Source organism: Musa acuminata, chromosome BXJ1-1 (assembly GCF_036884655.1).
Source record: "Musa acuminata AAA Group cultivar baxijiao chromosome BXJ1-1, Cavendish_Baxijiao_AAA, whole genome shotgun sequence".
NCBI lineage: Eukaryota > Viridiplantae > Streptophyta > Magnoliopsida > Zingiberales > Musaceae > Musa > Musa acuminata.
Genome location: NC_088327.1, coordinates 39,890,555 through 39,910,500, shown reverse-complemented (window position 1 = coordinate 39,910,500; position 19,946 = coordinate 39,890,555). Strand labels below are relative to the sequence as shown.

General features: G+C 40.5%; 2 protein-coding genes across 5 annotated transcripts; both read left to right on the top strand.

Annotated features, from left to right (window-relative positions):
• The first annotated feature begins 201 nt into the window (after positions 1-201).
• On the top strand, positions 202-17,988 carry LOC104000390 (zinc finger CCCH domain-containing protein 37). Of its 4 annotated transcripts, none has more exons than XM_009422428.3 (12): positions 202-594; positions 10,288-10,535; positions 12,384-12,443; positions 12,537-12,635; positions 12,747-12,806; positions 12,886-13,080; positions 14,217-14,254; positions 14,348-14,394; positions 14,531-14,661; positions 14,762-14,815; positions 15,326-15,469; positions 17,681-17,988. In XM_009422428.3, the coding sequence occupies exons 1-12, from the start codon at positions 306-308 to the stop codon at positions 17,840-17,842; spliced, it is 1,527 nt and encodes a 508-aa protein (XP_009420703.2). In that variant the 5' UTR covers positions 202-305; the 3' UTR covers positions 17,843-17,988. The 4 variants fall into 4 exon arrangements, with proteins under 4 accessions (XP_009420703.2, XP_009420696.2, XP_065048130.1 ...); XM_009422421.3 differs by having other exon boundaries at positions 12,741-12,806; XM_065192058.1 differs by lacking the exon at positions 12,886-13,080.
• Positions 17,989-18,242: 254 nt separating this feature from the next.
• On the top strand, positions 18,243-19,119 carry LOC135679671 (UBP1-associated protein 2C-like). Its single transcript, XM_065193663.1, has 2 exons — positions 18,243-18,292; positions 18,735-19,119. The coding sequence occupies exons 1-2, from the start codon at positions 18,243-18,245 to the stop codon at positions 19,117-19,119; spliced, it is 435 nt and encodes a 144-aa protein (XP_065049735.1).
• Positions 19,120-19,946: the final 827 nt, after the last annotated feature.

The following is a 19,946-nucleotide window of genomic DNA, read 5'->3' as shown; positions in this document are numbered from 1 at the left end:
ATAAACTCTTTTTTTTTTTGGTATAAATCTACAATTCTAACCTTTGCTTTTGCCTCCCTATTTATAACAATAAAGGATCCATCAGGTAATAGTTGGGGTGGTTTTTTTAATTATTGGATCCGGGTTTACCAGGCCTCGCTAACGGGTCGGGTTCAGAAGTTGCCAGTATTTAAAACCGAACACATCTATCTCTGCGGACCCTCACCCTCCTCCCACACCCGACCTTCGCTCCCTTTCTCTCCTCCTGGAATGGGAAGTCGGAAACCCTAGTCGAAAACTCGCTTACCTTCGGCCCTTCGTCCGCTATGTCTAGCAACATCTACAACTACCGCACCATCTACGGAGGAGGCGGACGTGACGCCTCCTCCCTCTACTCCTACCGTGACTCACCGCGCCTGCCCAGCGTCGACCCCTTCGCCGACTCCGACACGGAATCCTTGTACGCCGACCGTGTGCCCTCGGCCTACACGAAGCAGGTGATCGGGGCCTCGAGTAGGTACACGGCGGCCGCGGTGGCCATGTCGACGCCCTCGCTGTACGGGACCTCGGCCTTCGATCCTTCGTTGCTCGGTGGACCCAAGCGTTCCGTGGAAGGTTAGGGATTCCTTGATTTCACGTTTGATGAGGTTTCCAATGTCGCTGTATCCTGATACCAGCATAGCTTCCGTTAGAATAACTAATACGAAAACCAGCATTGATTTGATTTGCTTACTTAGAAAGTATTTTTTACATCATTTCATGATTGTATCTGCAACACAGATTGTCACTTTAACCTGCTCTCCAAATAGATCAGGCTCATCGCAGGATGCTTGATGTCTATGGGTTCTGCTTTTTCATTCCCGAGATATGGCTATGGTGGATTCCAAGAGGTCGTGCTTGCATGAACATGAACCTAAATTGGTGAATGCTTTGGGCTGATAGCGTGTTGCTGTTTATGAGCTCAGAAAGCAAAGCTATTAGAAAAGCTAATATAAAACTTAAAGCTCTGACCGTTGCATGTGTGTCCAAGGGGTTATAAAAAAAATTAAAATGGGTCAAAACAGAGTTTGTGGTGCATTAGACGAGTGACGAGTGGAAGTGATTGATCGTGACAGTTAGAATTATACAACGGTGTGAAAGGGTAGCACATTTTGGAAATTTAGGCAGAAATGAAATTTAGAGGCTGACTGCCTGGTAATATCCTATTTTTCCAATTATTGTGGAGAAAATATAAGTATATGTGAAATTTGTCAGTTTCCTTGTTGTTGAGACTATCTCAAGGTTTAAAACACTGCTTCTTTACTAAATTAGCTTAAACTCTGACAAATGCTCTAGATCTTCGTAACTGCCTGTTGCTTTGGTTATTTTCATCCTGAGCTCCTCCTTCTCCAAAGCCCTTTTTGAGGAACACAAACCATTCCTAAAGTTTCCTGATTTTTTAAATTCTATTATGATCATCTAAAGAGTGCCTTTGGTTCAGTCTATTTTTGTATAGGTGGCACCTTATAAAAAAAGAAGGTTAGATGTATGATAATTGCACCTTATAAAAAGTGAAGGGTAGAAGTCTATTTTTTTTGATTAATTTTTTTTGGCACCTTATATTGTCTAATTTGACTTCTATGAGATCCTAGAAGATTTATGATATGATGTGTATCACACACTGCATGATAATTTAACAGGAAAATACTAAAGTTTGGTTTTTCAACTGACCCAGCTGCTGTCGATATTCCAACTTAGCTTATGGAAGGTTTGCTTTTGGAAGTAATATACATTAATGGCTGCTACTCTTTTCATATATCTAAGCTTCTTGTTGCAAATCTTTGGTGAGTAAGGGTATGCCCAGATCAAATCTGTAAAAAGCTCATGCTATCTCGAAGAAGAATAGTGACAATAAATATGCTGATGGTTACATCATGAATCTATAGATAATAAGCAATTGGACAGACTGTTAAGAGGCATTTATGCAGGCTTTAAAAAGATAGATACAAAAGGAATTAATTGGGAGAAAAGAAATATGGTAAAAAAATTAGTGGAACCTTAGACCATCTAGTCAAGGAAACACCTACTTGGTTAGTTCAATAATTTGCATTGCATTGTCCTTTCTCCCGGTCATTCTCATCTCCTTTAAATGATGATAGCTGGACTATCCTTAATAATGTTTTTTTTATATCTTTTTCTCTCTTATCTATTGTTTTTTTTTTGCTTTGATAAATAACTTCAAGCAATCTCTATTTTTTTAATTTCATTGTTTCATTTTTCTGATGTTTTTGTTTCTCTCTAGATTTTCTATATATATTTAATATGCTAATTCTTTGGCCAAGTAGTCCCCAATGCTTAATGCAAGATTGAAGTCATTAAATTCTAGAACTTAAGAGGACTAAGTGCTACGAACCTTGATATATGATAATAGCCTGAGTGCCTCGCCTAGTAATAGGAGGGTCGAGTGAGGCGTTTGAAGGGGGCGCTACTTGGGCGTGCGCTTGGGCCTAGGTGTTGGGCGACTCGGGCGCCCATTTGATCAAGTCGAGTTCAGGTTCAACCAATTTCATATAGTTGGCTCAATATCGAACCAACTAATTACAACACTTACCTCCCCGTCATGCTTGACCTAGTGTAAGGAATCAGAAACCCTATCGCGAGTCGCTTAGACCCTATGTCGTCGGATTGTGAGAATTCTTCACTTTGTGTTGCCAGACCGTACGCTACCTCCTCTCTACGTTGCTGGACAACAAGCATCCTCTGCCCTATGTCGTCGGATCGTGAGCTTCCTTCACCCTACGTCGATAAATCGAAAGTTTCCTCTGCTCTTCACCATCCGGTTGCGAGCCTCCTTTGCCCAACACTATTAGACCGCAAGCCTCTTCCTCCCTATGTCGTCGGACCGCGAGCCTCCTTTGCCCTACTGTCACGGACTTAGCTGGTTTTGCCTAAGTCGTGCGGCACCCTTACGTGTCCGTCCGCAAAGGTCAGCCTCCCCGAAGCCTCCCATGGTCCCTTAGGTCCCACAAAAGAGAGAACAGGATAGAGAAAAGGCCTCACTCGGGATCCACAAGCAAACATCTCCGAAAAACACATTATAGACAATGCAAATTACAAACATACTTTACAAGCTCTGAACAGTTGCACAACAAAGGGTAAAATGGTCCATTACAGACTGAAAATCTCTCACACGTGTCCATATGACACAACCTTTATTTACAAGCCTAAAGCGGCCACCGACCCAACTAAAATGGGACTATCAAGCCTTTGGTCGTCCCCCTACATGCTGTACAACGCATGAACATACCAAACGATACAGACATACATAAGCATTACATCAAACACCCTGTTTAGAAGTTTGTCCGTGACATTCTCCCCCACTTATTCCTTCGACGTCCTCGTCGAAGCCTTTGTCGACACTGCAACTCCTTGCCTCTGCTGAGTCTTCAATCTTTCTGCTCCAGCTGCAATGCGTCCCTTGGCTCCCAACTGCTCTCCACTGTTGTTTTCGAGTAGTCGAACCTTTTGATCCGCCATGCTGCTTCAACTCACCAATGACTCTGACTCCGGTGTGGGGTTGGTTGAGTTGTGTTGATCCTTGTTGATTCCTGTGGATCCTTCAAATGAAGGAAAATACCATCCTTACTGTGCCAGTCTCTCAAATGCCTCATGCTGCTTGAACTGGGTGGATGCTTGTTGGAGCTTTTAACGAGCATCGTCTCGCAAACTTCTGAAGATTTGGGTCCTTCCTCCACAAAATTTGCTCATTGACTCTTCTTTCACTTAGTTGTCACATTCAAGTAGGTTCGCATCACTTCCACTTTCGATTGGCATTTCGTTGGGAAATGAAGCGGACAATCTACTCTCAGTAACATTAATCACCGTTGGTGAGGATTTGACAACTATTGTCTTCCATTATCTTCGAAGGGTCTTTGAACATATGCAGAGCTCCTCTGCTGGATAGATAAGAGAATTGGGGTATTCGGTTTCGCCCATTCTCTTAAGAGTTGAGAAGGCAAATGTTACTTGACTTTGCCCGCCTCCTCGAGGTTGTACTCCATGCATCGAGCTGGTTACTGGCCTTCGCCTACTCTTTGCTCACACTTCTGAAGCACTTGAAGTGTTTGCACTCATTGCGTTGAGTTAGCTACTGTGATTCACCTTCTCAATGCCATTGAACTTCTGGAATGCAGGAAGTTTTCACCCCAACTTGGAGTAGTTCTCTCATAGGTTTGGTCGCTTCTGGGATTGTACCATCTTCTCCATCAACCCTGCCACCTACTCCCCTGAGTAGCAAAGGTACAACACCGCGTATTGCCTGCTTCGTTCCTTGGTTATGCACTCTTGCATGACCCGAAGTCCTTCACTTTCGGCTATCTTGATGAGAAGCACATTGACACTGGTCTTACGAAGTTCTTCGGCCTCTGCCCTTCAGCTTTGTCTCGGTACTTAGAGATTGCCTCTGCGTTCTCCACATCCTCGGCCCCTTTCACGACCAAGCGCTCTCCCTCCATGAGAGCAAGGGATCAATGACTTTCACGGAAGTCCCGCCTCTGCGGTACCATGGCGCTGCCATGCCCATGGCCCTACTATCCGTCGCCTCGCATCTGCATCCCTTTTCTTCACGATCAGTAGAAATGTCTCCGTGGCACTCCTCTGAGTCCACCTCCATTCTAACTGATGCTTGATTTTGGGTAGCTAAGTCCCTCTGGACTCGTCGTCGCTTCCTCGCCCCTTTCGACCCCCTGCTTCAACACCTCTGTGTTCTCCAAGTAGTCCGTCTGGTCGATGGAGAGATAGACTGCAACTCCCATGCATGGTCTCTGCCATCACGTTGTAGAGTTTGCACCGATTCTATTCTCCTTAGCTTCCTTGGCAGCAACGTTCGCTTACTTGACCTTGTCCTCTAACTTGTCGGGCTCCCTTAAGCGAATATGAGCTCTAGAGCAGTCCAACTCTCCAGCTGCTTCGATCATACCGCTGTATGATCAAGTTCGTCCCATGGGACTCACTGGTACTTGCATTCGAACTTTTCCCTTGGTGGAACACAACCCCCATATGCTGATGACCAAGGCTTTCATCCGATGCAAAATTCGATGCACGCACGGAAGACCCGCCTCTGCGGTACCATGACCTTCACTCCTTGAATCCATAGCCCTTCTTGCCGTCGTGTTGTTCACCGAAGTGGAGCTTCCAGTAGCACCCGATCATACCTCCGTATGATCCAATCCCTCACGGGGCAAAGTCGTGTGTATCGCATTGCCACGAACTGTTCCACCACGATCCGCTGCACCATGTCGCCTCCTGGTGACTTCTCCATTGCATTCTGATCCTTGTGGAAAAAAACTTGAATTGTGAACCCTCCATGTGTGGCCTCTGCCAATACATCGTAGGGTCTCCTCTACCTTCGATTTTGTTCGCTCATTTGGCAATCGACCTTCATCCACCCACTCTTGGGTCACACCTAGATGAAGTACCGCTCTAAGACAGTCCGTCGCCTAGTAGCTCCCGAAGTCCACCGACTTCACTGTAATTTGTGCACCATTGTCTGGATCCTGGGCCTCTGCCCCTACCAGCACAATGTTCGCTGCGCACTGCTTCCTTCATGGCAACTCGAATGACAACGCTGTGGCATATTCTTCGAGAGTACTCTTGCCCCGTGCTAAGGCCTTCTGAACTCAACTTCGCCTTCGCAAATTGAGTCGCCTTAGTTCCTCCATCAAATGCTCCTCCGAGATAAGGTGCATGTGCCCCGAAGCTCCCTTCGTCTTTGGCACCATGCAAGATGAGTCCGCTCCGTCAGAATGAAGGACCCATGGAACAACATGATCTTACTCTTGCCTCTGCAAGAGTTCATGTCCTTGACCACTGTCTAAGGAAAGCACTGTGCCTCTGCTCCATGTTCCAACTTCTATGCTGGCTCCCTTCAAGCGGCTTGAGTACTTCGCCAAGTTACCCCCAAGTTGCTCCGCTCCTCGTTTTGCATTGAGTTGATGGTGGCCCTCGCGCCCACCATTCCACGGGTCAGCCCTCCCTTGAGTTTGATCTCCGTATCGACTCCAAGTGTGCCTTCATTTGTGTTGCCTTGGGTCACTCCCCCACTTGATCTCGCAATGCATCCACCAATGCATTCTCTCAAGTGAGATCATGCGAGGACTCCTCGCCGCTTGCTCAGTCCATTGAGCTTCGTGGAGTTGTTGTTTGTTGAGGTACTCCTCCTCAACTTGTGAGGTCCGTCCCACATGATTCTCCCTCTGGAGAGCCGGGACTTATCCCTCCTGGATAACTGTCCCATTGGAGCAACATCTCTCTTCGTTTCAGAGACCACCATCCCCTTGGACTACTCCGATTTGCTGAACAAACTGTGCTTTGTTCTGCCTCATGCAAACACACTTGCTAGATTGCGACTCCACGTCAATACAGCCCCCGCTGCACCCCTCAAGGCCTAGCAACATGCTGAACTAGTTGCACCCTTCAGCCTCCTACGGACGTATCCTTCACATGCTGAAGAGAAAGTTTCAATGCTCCATGGCGCCGAGTTTCGGTAGCCTTGGGATGGTCACGAACATTCCGTCGTTCGCATACAAGCCCATGTATGAGTACCAAATTCTTCGAGCTAGCAATTCCCCTCACCTCTGTGAGCTTTGCATAACTCTTTTGGTCGTTGAGCAACTCATTCCACCTTGGATGGTCTCATCCTTTACCAAGCGCCTCGCTTGCCTTGAGCACCATCAAGTATAGTTGTCAACGTTGAGCCATAGCTCAAACTCAGCCATCCCAACCTTTGTGCGCTTCATATTCTTCCAAGCTTGTCTGTTCTCGTGGTGCCTCTTGCGCGAAGGGTTGGCCATTCCTCTGAATGCCAATCTCAGATGCCCGCTCCTCTGAGCGACTCCTTTTCCCTACATCTCCATGCCCGTTTTCCCCCAAACGGTCGCGCATGTGCTGACTGCCCTCAGCGCAGCCCTGCTAGGTCCCCCACGTTTGCATGCTAAGTGTTTCTATGAGTGCTTGTCCCGCTCTGATACCATCTGTCACGGACTTAGCTGGTTTTGCCTAAGTCGTGCGGCACCCTTGCGTGTCTGTCCGCAAAGGTCAGCCTCCCTGAAGCCTCCCATGGTCCCTTAGGTCCCACAAAAGAGAGAACATGACAGAGAAAAGGCCTCACTCGGGATCCACAAGCAAACATCTTCGAAAAACACTTTATAGACAATGCAAATTACAAACAAACTTTACAAGCTCTGAACAGTTGCATAACAAAGGGTAAAATGGTCCATTACAGACCGAAAATCTCTCACACGTGTCCACATGACACAACCTTTATTTACAAGCCTAAAGCGGCCACCGACCCAACTAAAATGAGACTATTAAGCCTTTGGTCGTCCCCCTACATGCTGTACAAAGCATGAACATACTAAAAGACACGGACATACATAAGCATTACATCAAACACCCTGTTTAGAAGTTTGTCCGTGACACTACGTTATCAGACCATGAGCCTCCTTCGCCTTATGTCGTAGGATCGCGAACCTCCTCCCCATACATCGTCGTCTAGAGCTTCCTTTCTTTGTTGTGTGAGCTTACGTCATTGTCCAGCTTTGTTTGACCATTAGTTGTGATTAACACAGTGATTTAAAAAACGCTAGGCGCTAAAAGACGCCAAGGTTCCAAAACTCTCGAGGCGCTCGCTCGAGCGAAGCGAGGCGTTAAAATATAAAAAATATATAATATAATTAATAAATATAAATTATTTAAATAAAAATATGATATAAAATTAAGAAAATCTTAAGTATAAAGTCACAATATCACATTAACAAAAATCTTAAAATTTAAAACAATAAATAAAGTTAGTAGTATTAAAATTAAAATAATATATTATTAATATAATAAATAAAAAATATTGTTAATAGTATACTGTTAGTGTTAACAGTATACTGAGTCGAGTGTGAGAAGAGAAGAGATCGAGGCTGTTGACTGAGAGCCAGCGATTTTAATAGGTGCTTGGGTGAGGCGAGGCGTGGCCTGAGCGCCTCGCTTCATGACTAGGTGCTTCGCTTCAAAGTGGCGCTCGCCCGAGCCCAGGCGTCGGTGCTTCGGGCGAGTGCCCAGGTTAAACCAAGCAATCGAACCAGTGTTTTATGTTTGGTTCGGTCTCCGGTGCTTTAGTTGGTTTAATCCGTTTGGTTCGGTCTCCGGTGCTTCAGTTGGTTCGATTGAACCAACTAACGCACTGATATCAGCCTCCCAACATCCCTCTCGCGACTTCCCCAACCTTAACCCTGCTCGCGATTCTGCCGTTGACATTTTCTCTCTACTGTCGCTGCCTCTCTCCGCTATCGCTGCCTGTCTTCGTTGTCGTTGCTCTCTGCTGTTGCTGCCACTACCGTTGCTTGTTGTTGCTGTCGCCGCTCGTTGTCGCTGCTGTCATTGTCACTATCGCCGCTCCCGCTCCCGCTCTTGCTACAGCTGCTGCTTCTCTCTGTCAACAGCCTCAGTCTTACTCTTACACTGCTATCGTTGCTCACTGCTACCGCTATCGTTGCCGCTGCCACTACCGCTACTGTCGCTGCTTGCCACTATCGTTGCTCTCGCTCCCACTCCCATTGTCGCTGCTGTTACTCTTACTCTCTCTACTCACATCGACTCTATAGTATACTGTTAACGGTATATTAACAGTATATTGTTAATTGTATACTAGTAACAATATTTTTGTATTTATTAGATTAATAATATATTATTTTTATTTTAATACTGCTAATTTTTATTTATTTAAAATTATTGTTATTGTTTTGAATTTTAAGATTTTTTGTTAATGTGATATTGTGATTATATAAGATTTTTTAATTTAATATCATATTTTTATTTAAATAATTATATTAATTAATTAATTAATATATTTTTATATTTTAGCACCTCTTTTCCCTTGGGCGAGCGCCTAGGCGCCTCAGGCGTTTTTGCACCTTGGTGCCTTTTGGCGCCTAACATTTTTTAAATCACTACTGAGAGCAACGGTGAGCAACAACAGTGGCAACGACGAGTAGCGATATTGGCAGCGGTAGCGGAGAGTAGCAACAATGGTAGCGGTAGCTGTAGTGGAGAGAGGCAGAGCAGAGAGCAGCGACAATGGAGAGTAGTGATAGCGATAGTGGCAGCGGTAGTATAAAGAAAATGTCGGTGGCGAGAGTCGGGTTAGGGTCGAGGAAGTCGCGAGGGGCAGCAGAGAGAGGTTAATATCGGTGCTTTAGTTGGTTCGATTGAACCAACTAATGCAAATGCGATCGAACCATATCTAACATGGTGGTTCGGTCGCCCGATTTAACTCGAGCGCTCGCTCGAAATGCTTGGCGTCTGGGCTCGGGCGAGCGCCCAGGCGGCGCCTCTTTAAAGCGCGTCGGCCTGGATAGTAAACGAGGCACACATGCCTCGTCTCTTCTTGCCCGAGCGCCTAGGCGAGCACCGGAGCGCCTTTTGAAATCACTAGGTTAACAAGATGCTTTTGGAGCAGTTTAATTCTAGCATAGGTCTTCATAAACATGTTTAGCATATTTCTATTTAGCTGCATATTATTTTAATTATAATATTCGGGAGCACCTCGTTTCGCTCGGGCAAGCATTCGATGCCTTGGGCATTTTGGGACTTTGGCGCCTTTTGATGCCTAGTGCTTTTAAAATCACTGTTCTGGACAATGACCTATTCAAATTGTGGAACAGTGCCATGTCATCATGACATATGTGAAATGCTGTGGTTATTGGTCAACTAATAGATAGTTATTTGAAGTTTGTCCTAAACAAATAACAAATATTCTCTTCCACTTTTATTTGTGCTAGATATGGTATTTGTTCAAGTCCATCATTGCATTTTGAGTTGAAAAAAGAAGACAGGCCTCCTTTGGGAATTATAGTGAGAAATTGGAATCTATTTGGTGAATTATGTTATAGAATTCCCACTTTCCAGCTTGGTGCATTTGACTTGTATTTCTTACATCTATGATCTATCTACTATGGTTGTTTGATATTTAACTGATACTTAAGTGTTAAAAGTTACTGATTATGTAGATGCATTTATATAAATTTAATATTTTGGTTTAAATGTAAGATTTTTTATGTTTTAAACTTTCTCCTATCATATAGTATACAATAAGTTCATTGAATTTGTGTATGTTGGCCTATATATTTTTGCATGCACATTACCTTTGTAAAGCTTCTATATTTAATTGTTTGTATTATTTAGTTGTATGTAATATGAGTTTTTCCCATGTTTAATACTCTACAATAAGCATATATTTACAAAGTATGCCATATATAACGATGTTATCTTATCTACGTATAGCACTCTACCATCAGACAGTTCTTGGAAGTCATAACAGTATTGGGCAAACTGAGGCCTTATTTTCTACAAATTCTTTGATCAAACGCCCTAGACTTGAAACCGGAAGCAATCTTCCAATCTATCCTCAGCGACCAGGAGAAAAGGATTGTGCTTACTATATGATGACAAGAACCTGTAAATATGGTGATACCTGCAAGTTCGACCATCCTCTTTGGGTTCCTGAGGGTGGAATACCGGATTGGAAAGAGGTGACTTTTGGTTAATCTTATTCGTACTTTTGCAGGCAATAACTACATATACGATCTTTTTGTATGTAGATATGTCCTACATCCTATTTAATCTATGTTCTTCTGTGGATATGTGTATAACAATTTGGTTACTTATACTATATTGTCCTTATGTGGATATGTGTAGTCGTGTTGAACAGTTTGGTTACTTATACTATATTGTCATTTATCTACTTATTTGATATTTTAAATATTTTAATACAAGATAAGTATAATTCTCTATTGTAATAAACTAGAACTCATGTAATTTGTACAAAAATTCTGCCTTCTGTACCAGGAAAGTATTAACTTCTTTTGGATATTTATTGGTGCTATAAAGTGAGTATTTTCATACCCATTAATAAAGTCCTTTTGATAGGACAAATAGTTGACTCAGCTTCTTCAGAATGTATCTTTCCTCGGAAGTCTTGGTTCTCACCAAGAGATTTGTTTGATCTGGAAATTAGTTAATATATATTTATCACGAATTTCATCTAAATTTTGTTTCATTGATGATGAAACGTAACGAGGAATGCATATTTTAAGGTGTTATGCCCTTTGTAAAACCAGCAGAACACAAAAACTAGATATATATGATTTTTATCTGTACTTGTGCTGATGTCAGATCATTTTTCTTTTAAAAACTCATTTTAAGGTGAAGCTTTCCTCTTTGTTAGCCATTATTCTCACTGTGTGCATCAAAATTCAAATAGTAGCCGTGAGATTAAGTCAAAGTTTGATGCTTGTTACTGGGGTTATTTCTGTGCTTCTTGTGAAGTCCACCACTTGATCCATGATACATGATTACTAACAAGTAAATCTAGATGATTTTTACCTTGTAGTGCTTATCTAAAGAGAAGTCTACTTAATTTTTGTTGTTTGTTTATGTGTGAAGGTAATTTTTTGCGACAAATCATGTTCATCATATTGTGATTAAGAGTATGGTTAATGGGTACATCTTTTTGTGAACATTTATCTTGGTCATGTGCATATACAATTTGAACACTTTTTTTAACATTTATTTTTTCTCACAAAATGGTTGTTCCTATTTTTGGGAACTTATCATAGCTGCACTGAGCCAGTCTTTCTTTGAACCACTGAGATCCATAGCTATTATATATTCACATTGTTTGCTTGAGGTTCACATCCTGTATTTTCTTCCCCTAAGAGTTGGACCTGTATCAGTGGATTAATTTCTTGCCATTGTTACATCATGATGTGCCAAGGATTTAAAAAGCATGATGCGATATGCTGTTTTTGCTATACATCAGTTGGGGTTGCCTACAATAATTTACTATGTAATATATATTAAATGTTAATAGTTTTTGAAGTAGTTGATGGCAATATATATCTGGTCTCTGTTTCTTTGAAATGATGATGTTTCTATGGAAGTTTCAACCAATGGAACTGAGATCTTGAATTGTGGATCAGAATGTTGTTTAATTTTGTATCATAGATGCACTGCTTTTGAAATAGACCATTATTAGTTACTAGTTAGCGTTAATTAAGTTGTTTTAACATCAAATGGATCTCTGTAATTGATCAAACAAAATTTACTCTTCTTCCCATCTTAACCAATATTGATGCCATATGATCTACCTCAAGTTTTCTAATGGTTTTGGTTTTTCACAGTAAGCCAGTTCATCAATGTTGTTAGGTGCTTGGAAAATTAATTACTTTATAACTTTTTAATTATTTAATCATGAGCTTACAATTCCTGTAAAATGAATAGAAATTTCTTTGTGGGTATACCGTGGCATCTATTGACTGTGCAAATGATATTACATTATTTATGAAATTCTTTTTTTATCTGATTGTGCTTTTCTGCAGATTCCACTTATCCCCACTAGTGAATCTCTTCCGGAGAGACCAGGAGAACCTGATTGTCCTGTTAGTAGTTCCTGATGTATTCATGATATTTGTTTGCTTTGCTTGTTACTGGAAGCCCTTTTGTCATGTATTTTCTTTTTCTTTAATTTGCAGTACTACATGAAGACACAGAAATGTAAGTTTGGAATTCGTTGTAAGTTCAACCATCCAAAGGAAAATGGAAATGCTCCTGCAGGTGAACTAGGTGCAGAGGTAAGTGATGCCATCCACTTTATTTACTTATATATTTGATCTGTGTTTATGTGTTGTATGAGCGGGCTTGTCACCCTCCTTTCTGTCAATGATTTCTGTGCGAAGCTGCAGGTTTCTGAAACTGCTGATATCTCAATCTTACCTGAGAGGCCATCTGAGCCAGTTTGCACTGTAATATTTTTTTTGTACATTGCATTATTTCCTTTGATTATTTATTGTCATATTTAATCTAAATTAATTTATGCCACAGTTCTATATGAAAACTGGAAAATGCAGTTTTGGCACAAGCTGCAAGTTTCATCATCCAAAGGATCTTCATATACTATCAAACATACAAGATAGTGTGAGGCATGGACAGCAAGAACCACAAGGGCAGAATAGCAAGACATATGTTCCCTTCACCCCTGCATTAATGCATAATTCAAAAGGATTGCCCATTCGTCCGGTAAAATTGAAGTATCATATTTATTTAGTAATTTATGGTTATATTTAATAGTAACAGTTAGTGATTACAATAGGTGCTCGGGCGAGGCGAGGCCCGAGCGTCTCGCTTCATTTCCAGGCGATGCGCTTCAAAGAGGCATTGTCTAGGCGCTTGCCCGAGCCCAGGCGTGAGGCGCTTCGGGCGAGCGCTTGGGTTAAACCAGGCGATCGAACTAGATTTTTAGGTCTGGTTGGTCTCCGGTGCTTTAGTTGGTTCAATCGAACTAACTAAATCACCGATATCAGGCTCCCTCTCGCGATTTCCCCGATTTCCCCAACCCTAACACGCGATTTTGCCGTCGAGATTTCTTCTCCTCTATCGTTGCTCTCTGCTGCCGTTGCCACTATCGTTGCTCGCTGCTCGTCGACTGCTCGCCGTTGCCACAATCGCTGCTCGGCGCTGCTGTCGTCGCTCGCCGTTGCTGTCACCACTCCCACTCTCGCTCGTCGCTCCCACTCCCGTTGTCGCTCGCCGCTCCCACTCCCGCTCCAGCTACGGCTATCGCCTGCTACTGCTACCGTTGCTTCAGTAGCCTCGGTCTTCTCACACTCTTCTCACTATACTGTTAACAGTATATTAACAGTATACTGCTAACTATATACTAATAATAGTATTTTTATTTACTAGATTAATAATATATTATTTTAATTTTAATACTATTAAATTTTATTTATTTAATAATATATTTTTATTTAAAAAATAAAAATATACTATTATGATTTATTTATTTATTGTGATTTTGTACTCGATTTTCTTAATTTAATAGCATATTTTTTATTTAAATAATTATATTTATTAATTATATTATATATTTTTATATTTTAGTTCCTCGGGTGTTTTTGGACCTTGGTGCCTTTTGACGCCTGGCGCTTTTTAAATTTAACAGTGTAACTTGAAAAAGTAGAACTTTGAGTTTCTCCGTGGCATCGATTATCATATAGCTTTTAGATCTTTGTCCTGTGCATTGGGACTGCCCATTTTTATGATAAGTAGCCATTTATTTTGAGTGCTTCTTTTTTACTAGCAAGTGGAATTGGATTCTTAATCTATGCATTAATTTTAAATCCCCGTGCATTTAATTTTGCCTCATATTGTAGGGTGAACCAGATTGCCCATTTTACCTCAAAACTGGAAGGTACAGGAATTCTGTAGAACTATAATTATTAGTCTCAATTTCTGGTTTTCTTTTGAAGCCTGATTATGCCTTTATGATTTATTTGCCACTCAGCTGCAAATATGGTTCTACTTGTCGCTACACTCATCCTGAAAGAATCAGTATGCTATTTTCACACTTATCATATACATTTTGCATTGTAATTGACAATTATACTGATTTATTGAAGCCAAAAAAATACTATAGCAACTTCTCTCTCTCTCTCTCTCTCTCTCTCTTTTCCCTTTTCTTAAACAGTTAATCCATCATTGGTGGCTGGTCTGGGACAAAGTTTTCTGCCTTCTGCAGCAGCCAATCTTTCATTTGGTGGCCTAAATCCTGCTGCTAATTTTCTTCAGAATATTGATCTGCGGTCAGCCCAAGCATCGGTAAGATGAAAAATCCCAGTGTTTGATGATGCATCCATTGGTGTCTTACGAGGAACCTTATTTGTGTTAGATATGTTGATTCCTAATTTTTCTAATGCAGATCAGTGTCATCCCAACAATCTATCCTCAAAGGCCTGGGGAATTGGAATGTGATGTATGTTAATGCTTATATCCTTTGGGATCACATAATTACCCATTAATATGACATTCAAATTAGTTACTGCTTTGGCAATAATGCTGGATGTAGCTACTATTTCCATACGAAGCATATTGTTAGTACTCAACTTTTTTGTCCCTAAGCTCTATGGTACTTTTTTTATTTGGATAATTTTTTCAGTGAAATAATGGAATTTCAATTGATTTGATTCTTTTTCCTAGTTAATATATTTGTTTGTCGTGTCTATATCATATTTAGCTTCAGACCGTAGGATTTATTGTAATTTAATCATACGTATATCCTATGTTTATGATGGCTTAAGTAATCAATAATCAGATGTTGCTTAAGATTATCTAATTATGTCTTTCCTGGTTAGACATTATATTTTATAGTGAGGATCTCTAAGTGTTGCCATTTCCTCTCCAATTCTCTCTTGCATGGTTATTTAATCATCTTTATGATTGTAGTCTTCTCATGGGATCTTTTCATGTGCTTTTGAGGATGCAGTTCTATATGAAGACTGGACAGTGCAAATTTGGAGAAAGATGCAAGTTTCACCACCCTATTGACCGGTCAGCACCAACTTCAGTATTGAAACAGACTCCTCAGCAAACAGTAAAGCTTACTCTTGCTGGGTTGCCACGAAGAGAGGTATTATGTTGGAACCACTGATCTATGTTTGCTTTATTAAGTTGATTGGTTCATATCTGTTGCAGCAAAATTTAGTTTCCTCAGTGATTAGTCAAATACTTGTTCATTTAGAAAAATTAGTTACACATTTAACATGGAATTTCCATTGGTTTTTTCCGTTATCTAATATGCCATTCGGCTTTTGATTTATTAAGGTTATGGTTGATTTTTGGGTGAAGACTTGGTTGGCTTAATCCATGCAAAGTTACTTGGTCAATGCACTTGCTTACTTTTTGCTAGGTTTAGCCATTTTTGCAAGAAACAATGTGTTGTAGATTAATTCTTTCCTACCTGATGTTGGGGATTGACATGGTCTTGGTACATAGGACATTCGACACATGGTCAGGCACATGGTATTCCAATGTACTGGTTGGCATAGGTTCAGCTTGTCTGGACTAGTTGGACCAAACAAAACTCAAGTATATTTTTTTAATGATTTCTACCTGATTAAAGCCAAAAATTATAAAATATAGGTGAAATCGACTATAAAACAATAAATGATTAATCAAGTTATGTTTCAGATATGGAATACAAACTGTGTTAAAGAAAACATGTATACGATAGTTGTAAACATGAGTTTTTCGGTCTAAAATTTGATATCATTTTTTTATATTACGACTATTACTACTACCAAATTAATCATCTTGAGTCAATGAGAGGTGGTTCAGAATCCTTGATGTGACTTCATTGTACATAAGTATGTAGGTCTGATGACCTATGCACAGAATTGTGCTCATGACATCAGATACTGGTAGATAATGTGCAACTGATGTCATAATATAGTGACAATCGAGTTATCATCATCATTAACATCTTATGTGGAAAGAGGTATCTTAAGCAAGGATGAATGTGGTAAATACAACTCTGCAAGATGCAGTATACCAGAGCTGCAACTGTCATCACTATACTGGAACTGTCATATGATGCATCCAACATCAAGAAAAACTATTGTGCATGAGATCTATGCTAGTTAGAAGGTTGTGAATATGAGGAATTCCTATCGGACTTGACATCATTATGAATTTTGTTTCTCTTCTCCACATGGTTATCAACTGATTTTCCTTTTGCTTTATCCTTTCGTGTGGATTCACTTGTGTTATGATTCACATCTTGGATGACATGATTGAAATATTATTTCGTATAGATCTAAACTTGATTTTTGTGGATCTAGGTTCCAAATTCCTCAAAGAAAACAAGGCACCATGAACTCTTCCTTCAATTCATGAAATTACTTCACAGGTCTAGCCTAGATTCACAAAGTTCAAGGCTTGATCCTTGTAGATCTAGTCCCATGTTGGATGAGGAAAACACCCTATGCCACAAACTAAATTCATGAAATTACTTCTTACAGTCAATCCTAAACTAATTGTGGAGGCCCTGGTCCATATGCCGGTTTAGCTCAATAAGTAGTGGGCAGTACATATTGGTCCACCTGATTTAATTCCTTGATTTTAACCTTCTCTTGTTAGGTTAGATCTTTGGTTAAATAATCTTGCTTAAGTTTACTTAAGTGAGTTTAGCCCCACGTCATTTTTTGACCCAGCTTTGTGCGGAGCTAAGTGCAACTGAAAGTGTATGAATGAGAGCAGCGATGTTCTCGACACTGGAATTTCTATGTCGGTTGTCGGTTAATCTTGTATTTGAATACAAGAAAATATGTGATTACACTTGAGATTCCAACAAAATAGTTGCAATCTTGCCTTGCAAACATGTGTCAGTAAACTTCATGTTATTTTATTTTTTGGATTTGGTTACACTTGCATGTCTTTTCCCACAAGATATACATCACATACTCCTAGTACCAAAATTTCAGGCTAATGTTCTTACATAGAGTGTTATTGCACTTCCATCTGTCTTGTTCTTACTCCTGGTACCATCATTTGGCTATACCTAGCATCACTTCAGATTTTTGCTCGTCATTATTGGACAAGTATCCAATTCAATGCTCTTTATGAACAGAAGCATTAGCCTCAATCAAATATGTAAATCTTTGGTTTTTGTGGAGAATATTTTAGCAATTTTAATTTATCCATTATGCTATGAGTTCTTAAGCATGGCAAATAATTGAAGGTTTGATTGTATTGGAAGGGCACTCAAATATGCTGTAGTCAAGTATCAGTTGCACTACCACGCTTTGAGGTAAAATTGCTGATGAGGCCAATGTCATTGCAGGGTGCAGTTATATGTTCCTTTTACATGAAGACAGGCACATGCAAGTTTGGCGCTGCATGCAAGTTTGATCACCCTCCTCCAGGGGAGGCTATAGCCATGGCAACCATTCAAGGAACTGCTGAGGGAGAGGAAACGAAAGATGCACCAGAGGTTCAGCAATAGAAGCCCATGGCACGGCGGCGCCCTGCCTGGCAATCTGTCATTTAGGGACTGCATTTTGAATTCTGTAGACGTTGCTGCTCCCAGTCATCTGATGAACTCTGAACAACTGTACTGGTTATTTTGGTAATGCTAATGTGGTTGTGCGACGTAGTTTCAGGCAGCTATCTATTAAAAAAGGAAGACTGCCTTTCCAGAAGCTAATGGAAAGGTCCGGTCTGTGGCGTGTGTTGCATGACCAGTCTTAACAAATCTGACTGACATGGTGGTTGTGTTTGAGATAGTAATTCTTCATGCGTTCAGTTTCACCGTAAGTGTTCAAATGCTTGTCAATAAATGTCTCTATTTTCTTCTATGTACGTCATCTCATGTAACCGAAGCATTTCACCGAGGGTTATTTTGCATGCCCAGCCCTGACCCTCGCAAGCCGTTCGATCGATGGAGTCGCAGCAGGTATTTCCTCTGAAAAGCGCACATAAAACTAATAATTATATTATTGTTATTGTTATTATTAATTTTTTAATATTAAAATTATAGATAATTAAATTTTTTTTGTCATTCGAAAAAAAAAAATTATTTGAGCTATAAGCGCATAATTAAATTCGCTTTATATAAAGATTAATATAGATAAGATTCATAATCCTTTTTACCGATAATAGAACGGAAACTAAAAATAAGATCTAACATAAATAAGGGAAGAATAAGGGAGATGAGATGGCACTTATTGAATCCGATACAAGTTTTTTTTAGCTCCTATCTATTTATAAACAGGTCTAACATAAATAATTAATAAAATTTCTCGTATTAAGATAATCTCTTATTACTAAATAACCGTAATCCAATTCAACTTTCCTTCTATTGCTCGAGATCTTTCGTTTAGGAGCGGTTGTTGCAGGATCATCGAGTCCCGGTCTCTCGACCGGCTCCGCCACATCGTCGCCAATGCTGCTGTCTTCCGCGGCGAGCCCGGCGTCGTCGCCAACGTCCGGGCCATCGCCGACCGTGACCACAGCCAGCGAAAGCTCTTCATCCGTGGCCTTGGGACGGAGACCACCACCGATTCCGTCCTCTCCCTCTTTTCTGCCTATGGCGAGTTCGAGGAGGCTGCCATCATCGTCGACAGGGCTACTGGGAAGAGCAAGGGCTATGGGTTCATCACCTTCCGCCACAACGATGGTGCCCATTTCTCCTCTATGGTCGTGAACGTTCCTGCCGACATCCGTCGTATCGCCTTCTCGCCGATTTCTCCTCTTACGGAGAGATCGAGGAGGGGCCGCTAGCGATTATATGTATTTAACGCCGAATAAAATAGGTTGATTGACATGTTTATCAACATGATAAAAGTAGGGTTCATTACATATCATATAAACATGTCATTATATTTATCATAGAAACATGTCAATCAACCTATTCGGCTCGGCGTTAAATTACGTAGAATCGTGCTTATGAATTTAGACAGTTATGTTGTGCTGTTATTATTTATTTTGTTCTTGATCTTTCTTCGGAGTGAATAGGGTGCTCTGCTATACAGAGAAAATGTTAGCTGTATGCTTTGCTTTTTTTTCCCATGCTGGAAAAAATTATGTTTTTGGTTTTTTGTAATGACATAGTATAGGGATTATTTACGGTAGTTGATTTCTGGATTGTATTAGCTCTTCATGTTAGGTGTTGCCATCTTCGTGAACTTGTTTCCACAGTTTAATATTTAGGTTGTCACAAATAGGGAATTTATAATTTGTGGCCTAACCAATATTGCACTTTCTTTTCCCCATGTTAGGGTTTTATATAACCAGTGTCATGAATTTCTGTTATGGTCTAACTCTTTATCTTTCTATTGAATTACGTTCATTTGTTGGGTAGTTAGTCTTTTCTTTATGGGAAATGTTTAAGTTCAAAATATTGCGAAGATAAAAAGAATTATTGAAGAAGCTTTATTGTAGAAGTTTTATTGTAGAAACTTTATTGTAGAAAAATTATTAAAGAAGTTTTATTGCATTAACATATCCATCTTTTATTTATAGATTTTTCTCAATAGAATAGAAGATTTCACTCAAGAGGAGAGATCTTATTGAAGAAGCTTTATTGTAGAAGTTTTATTGTAGAAGAA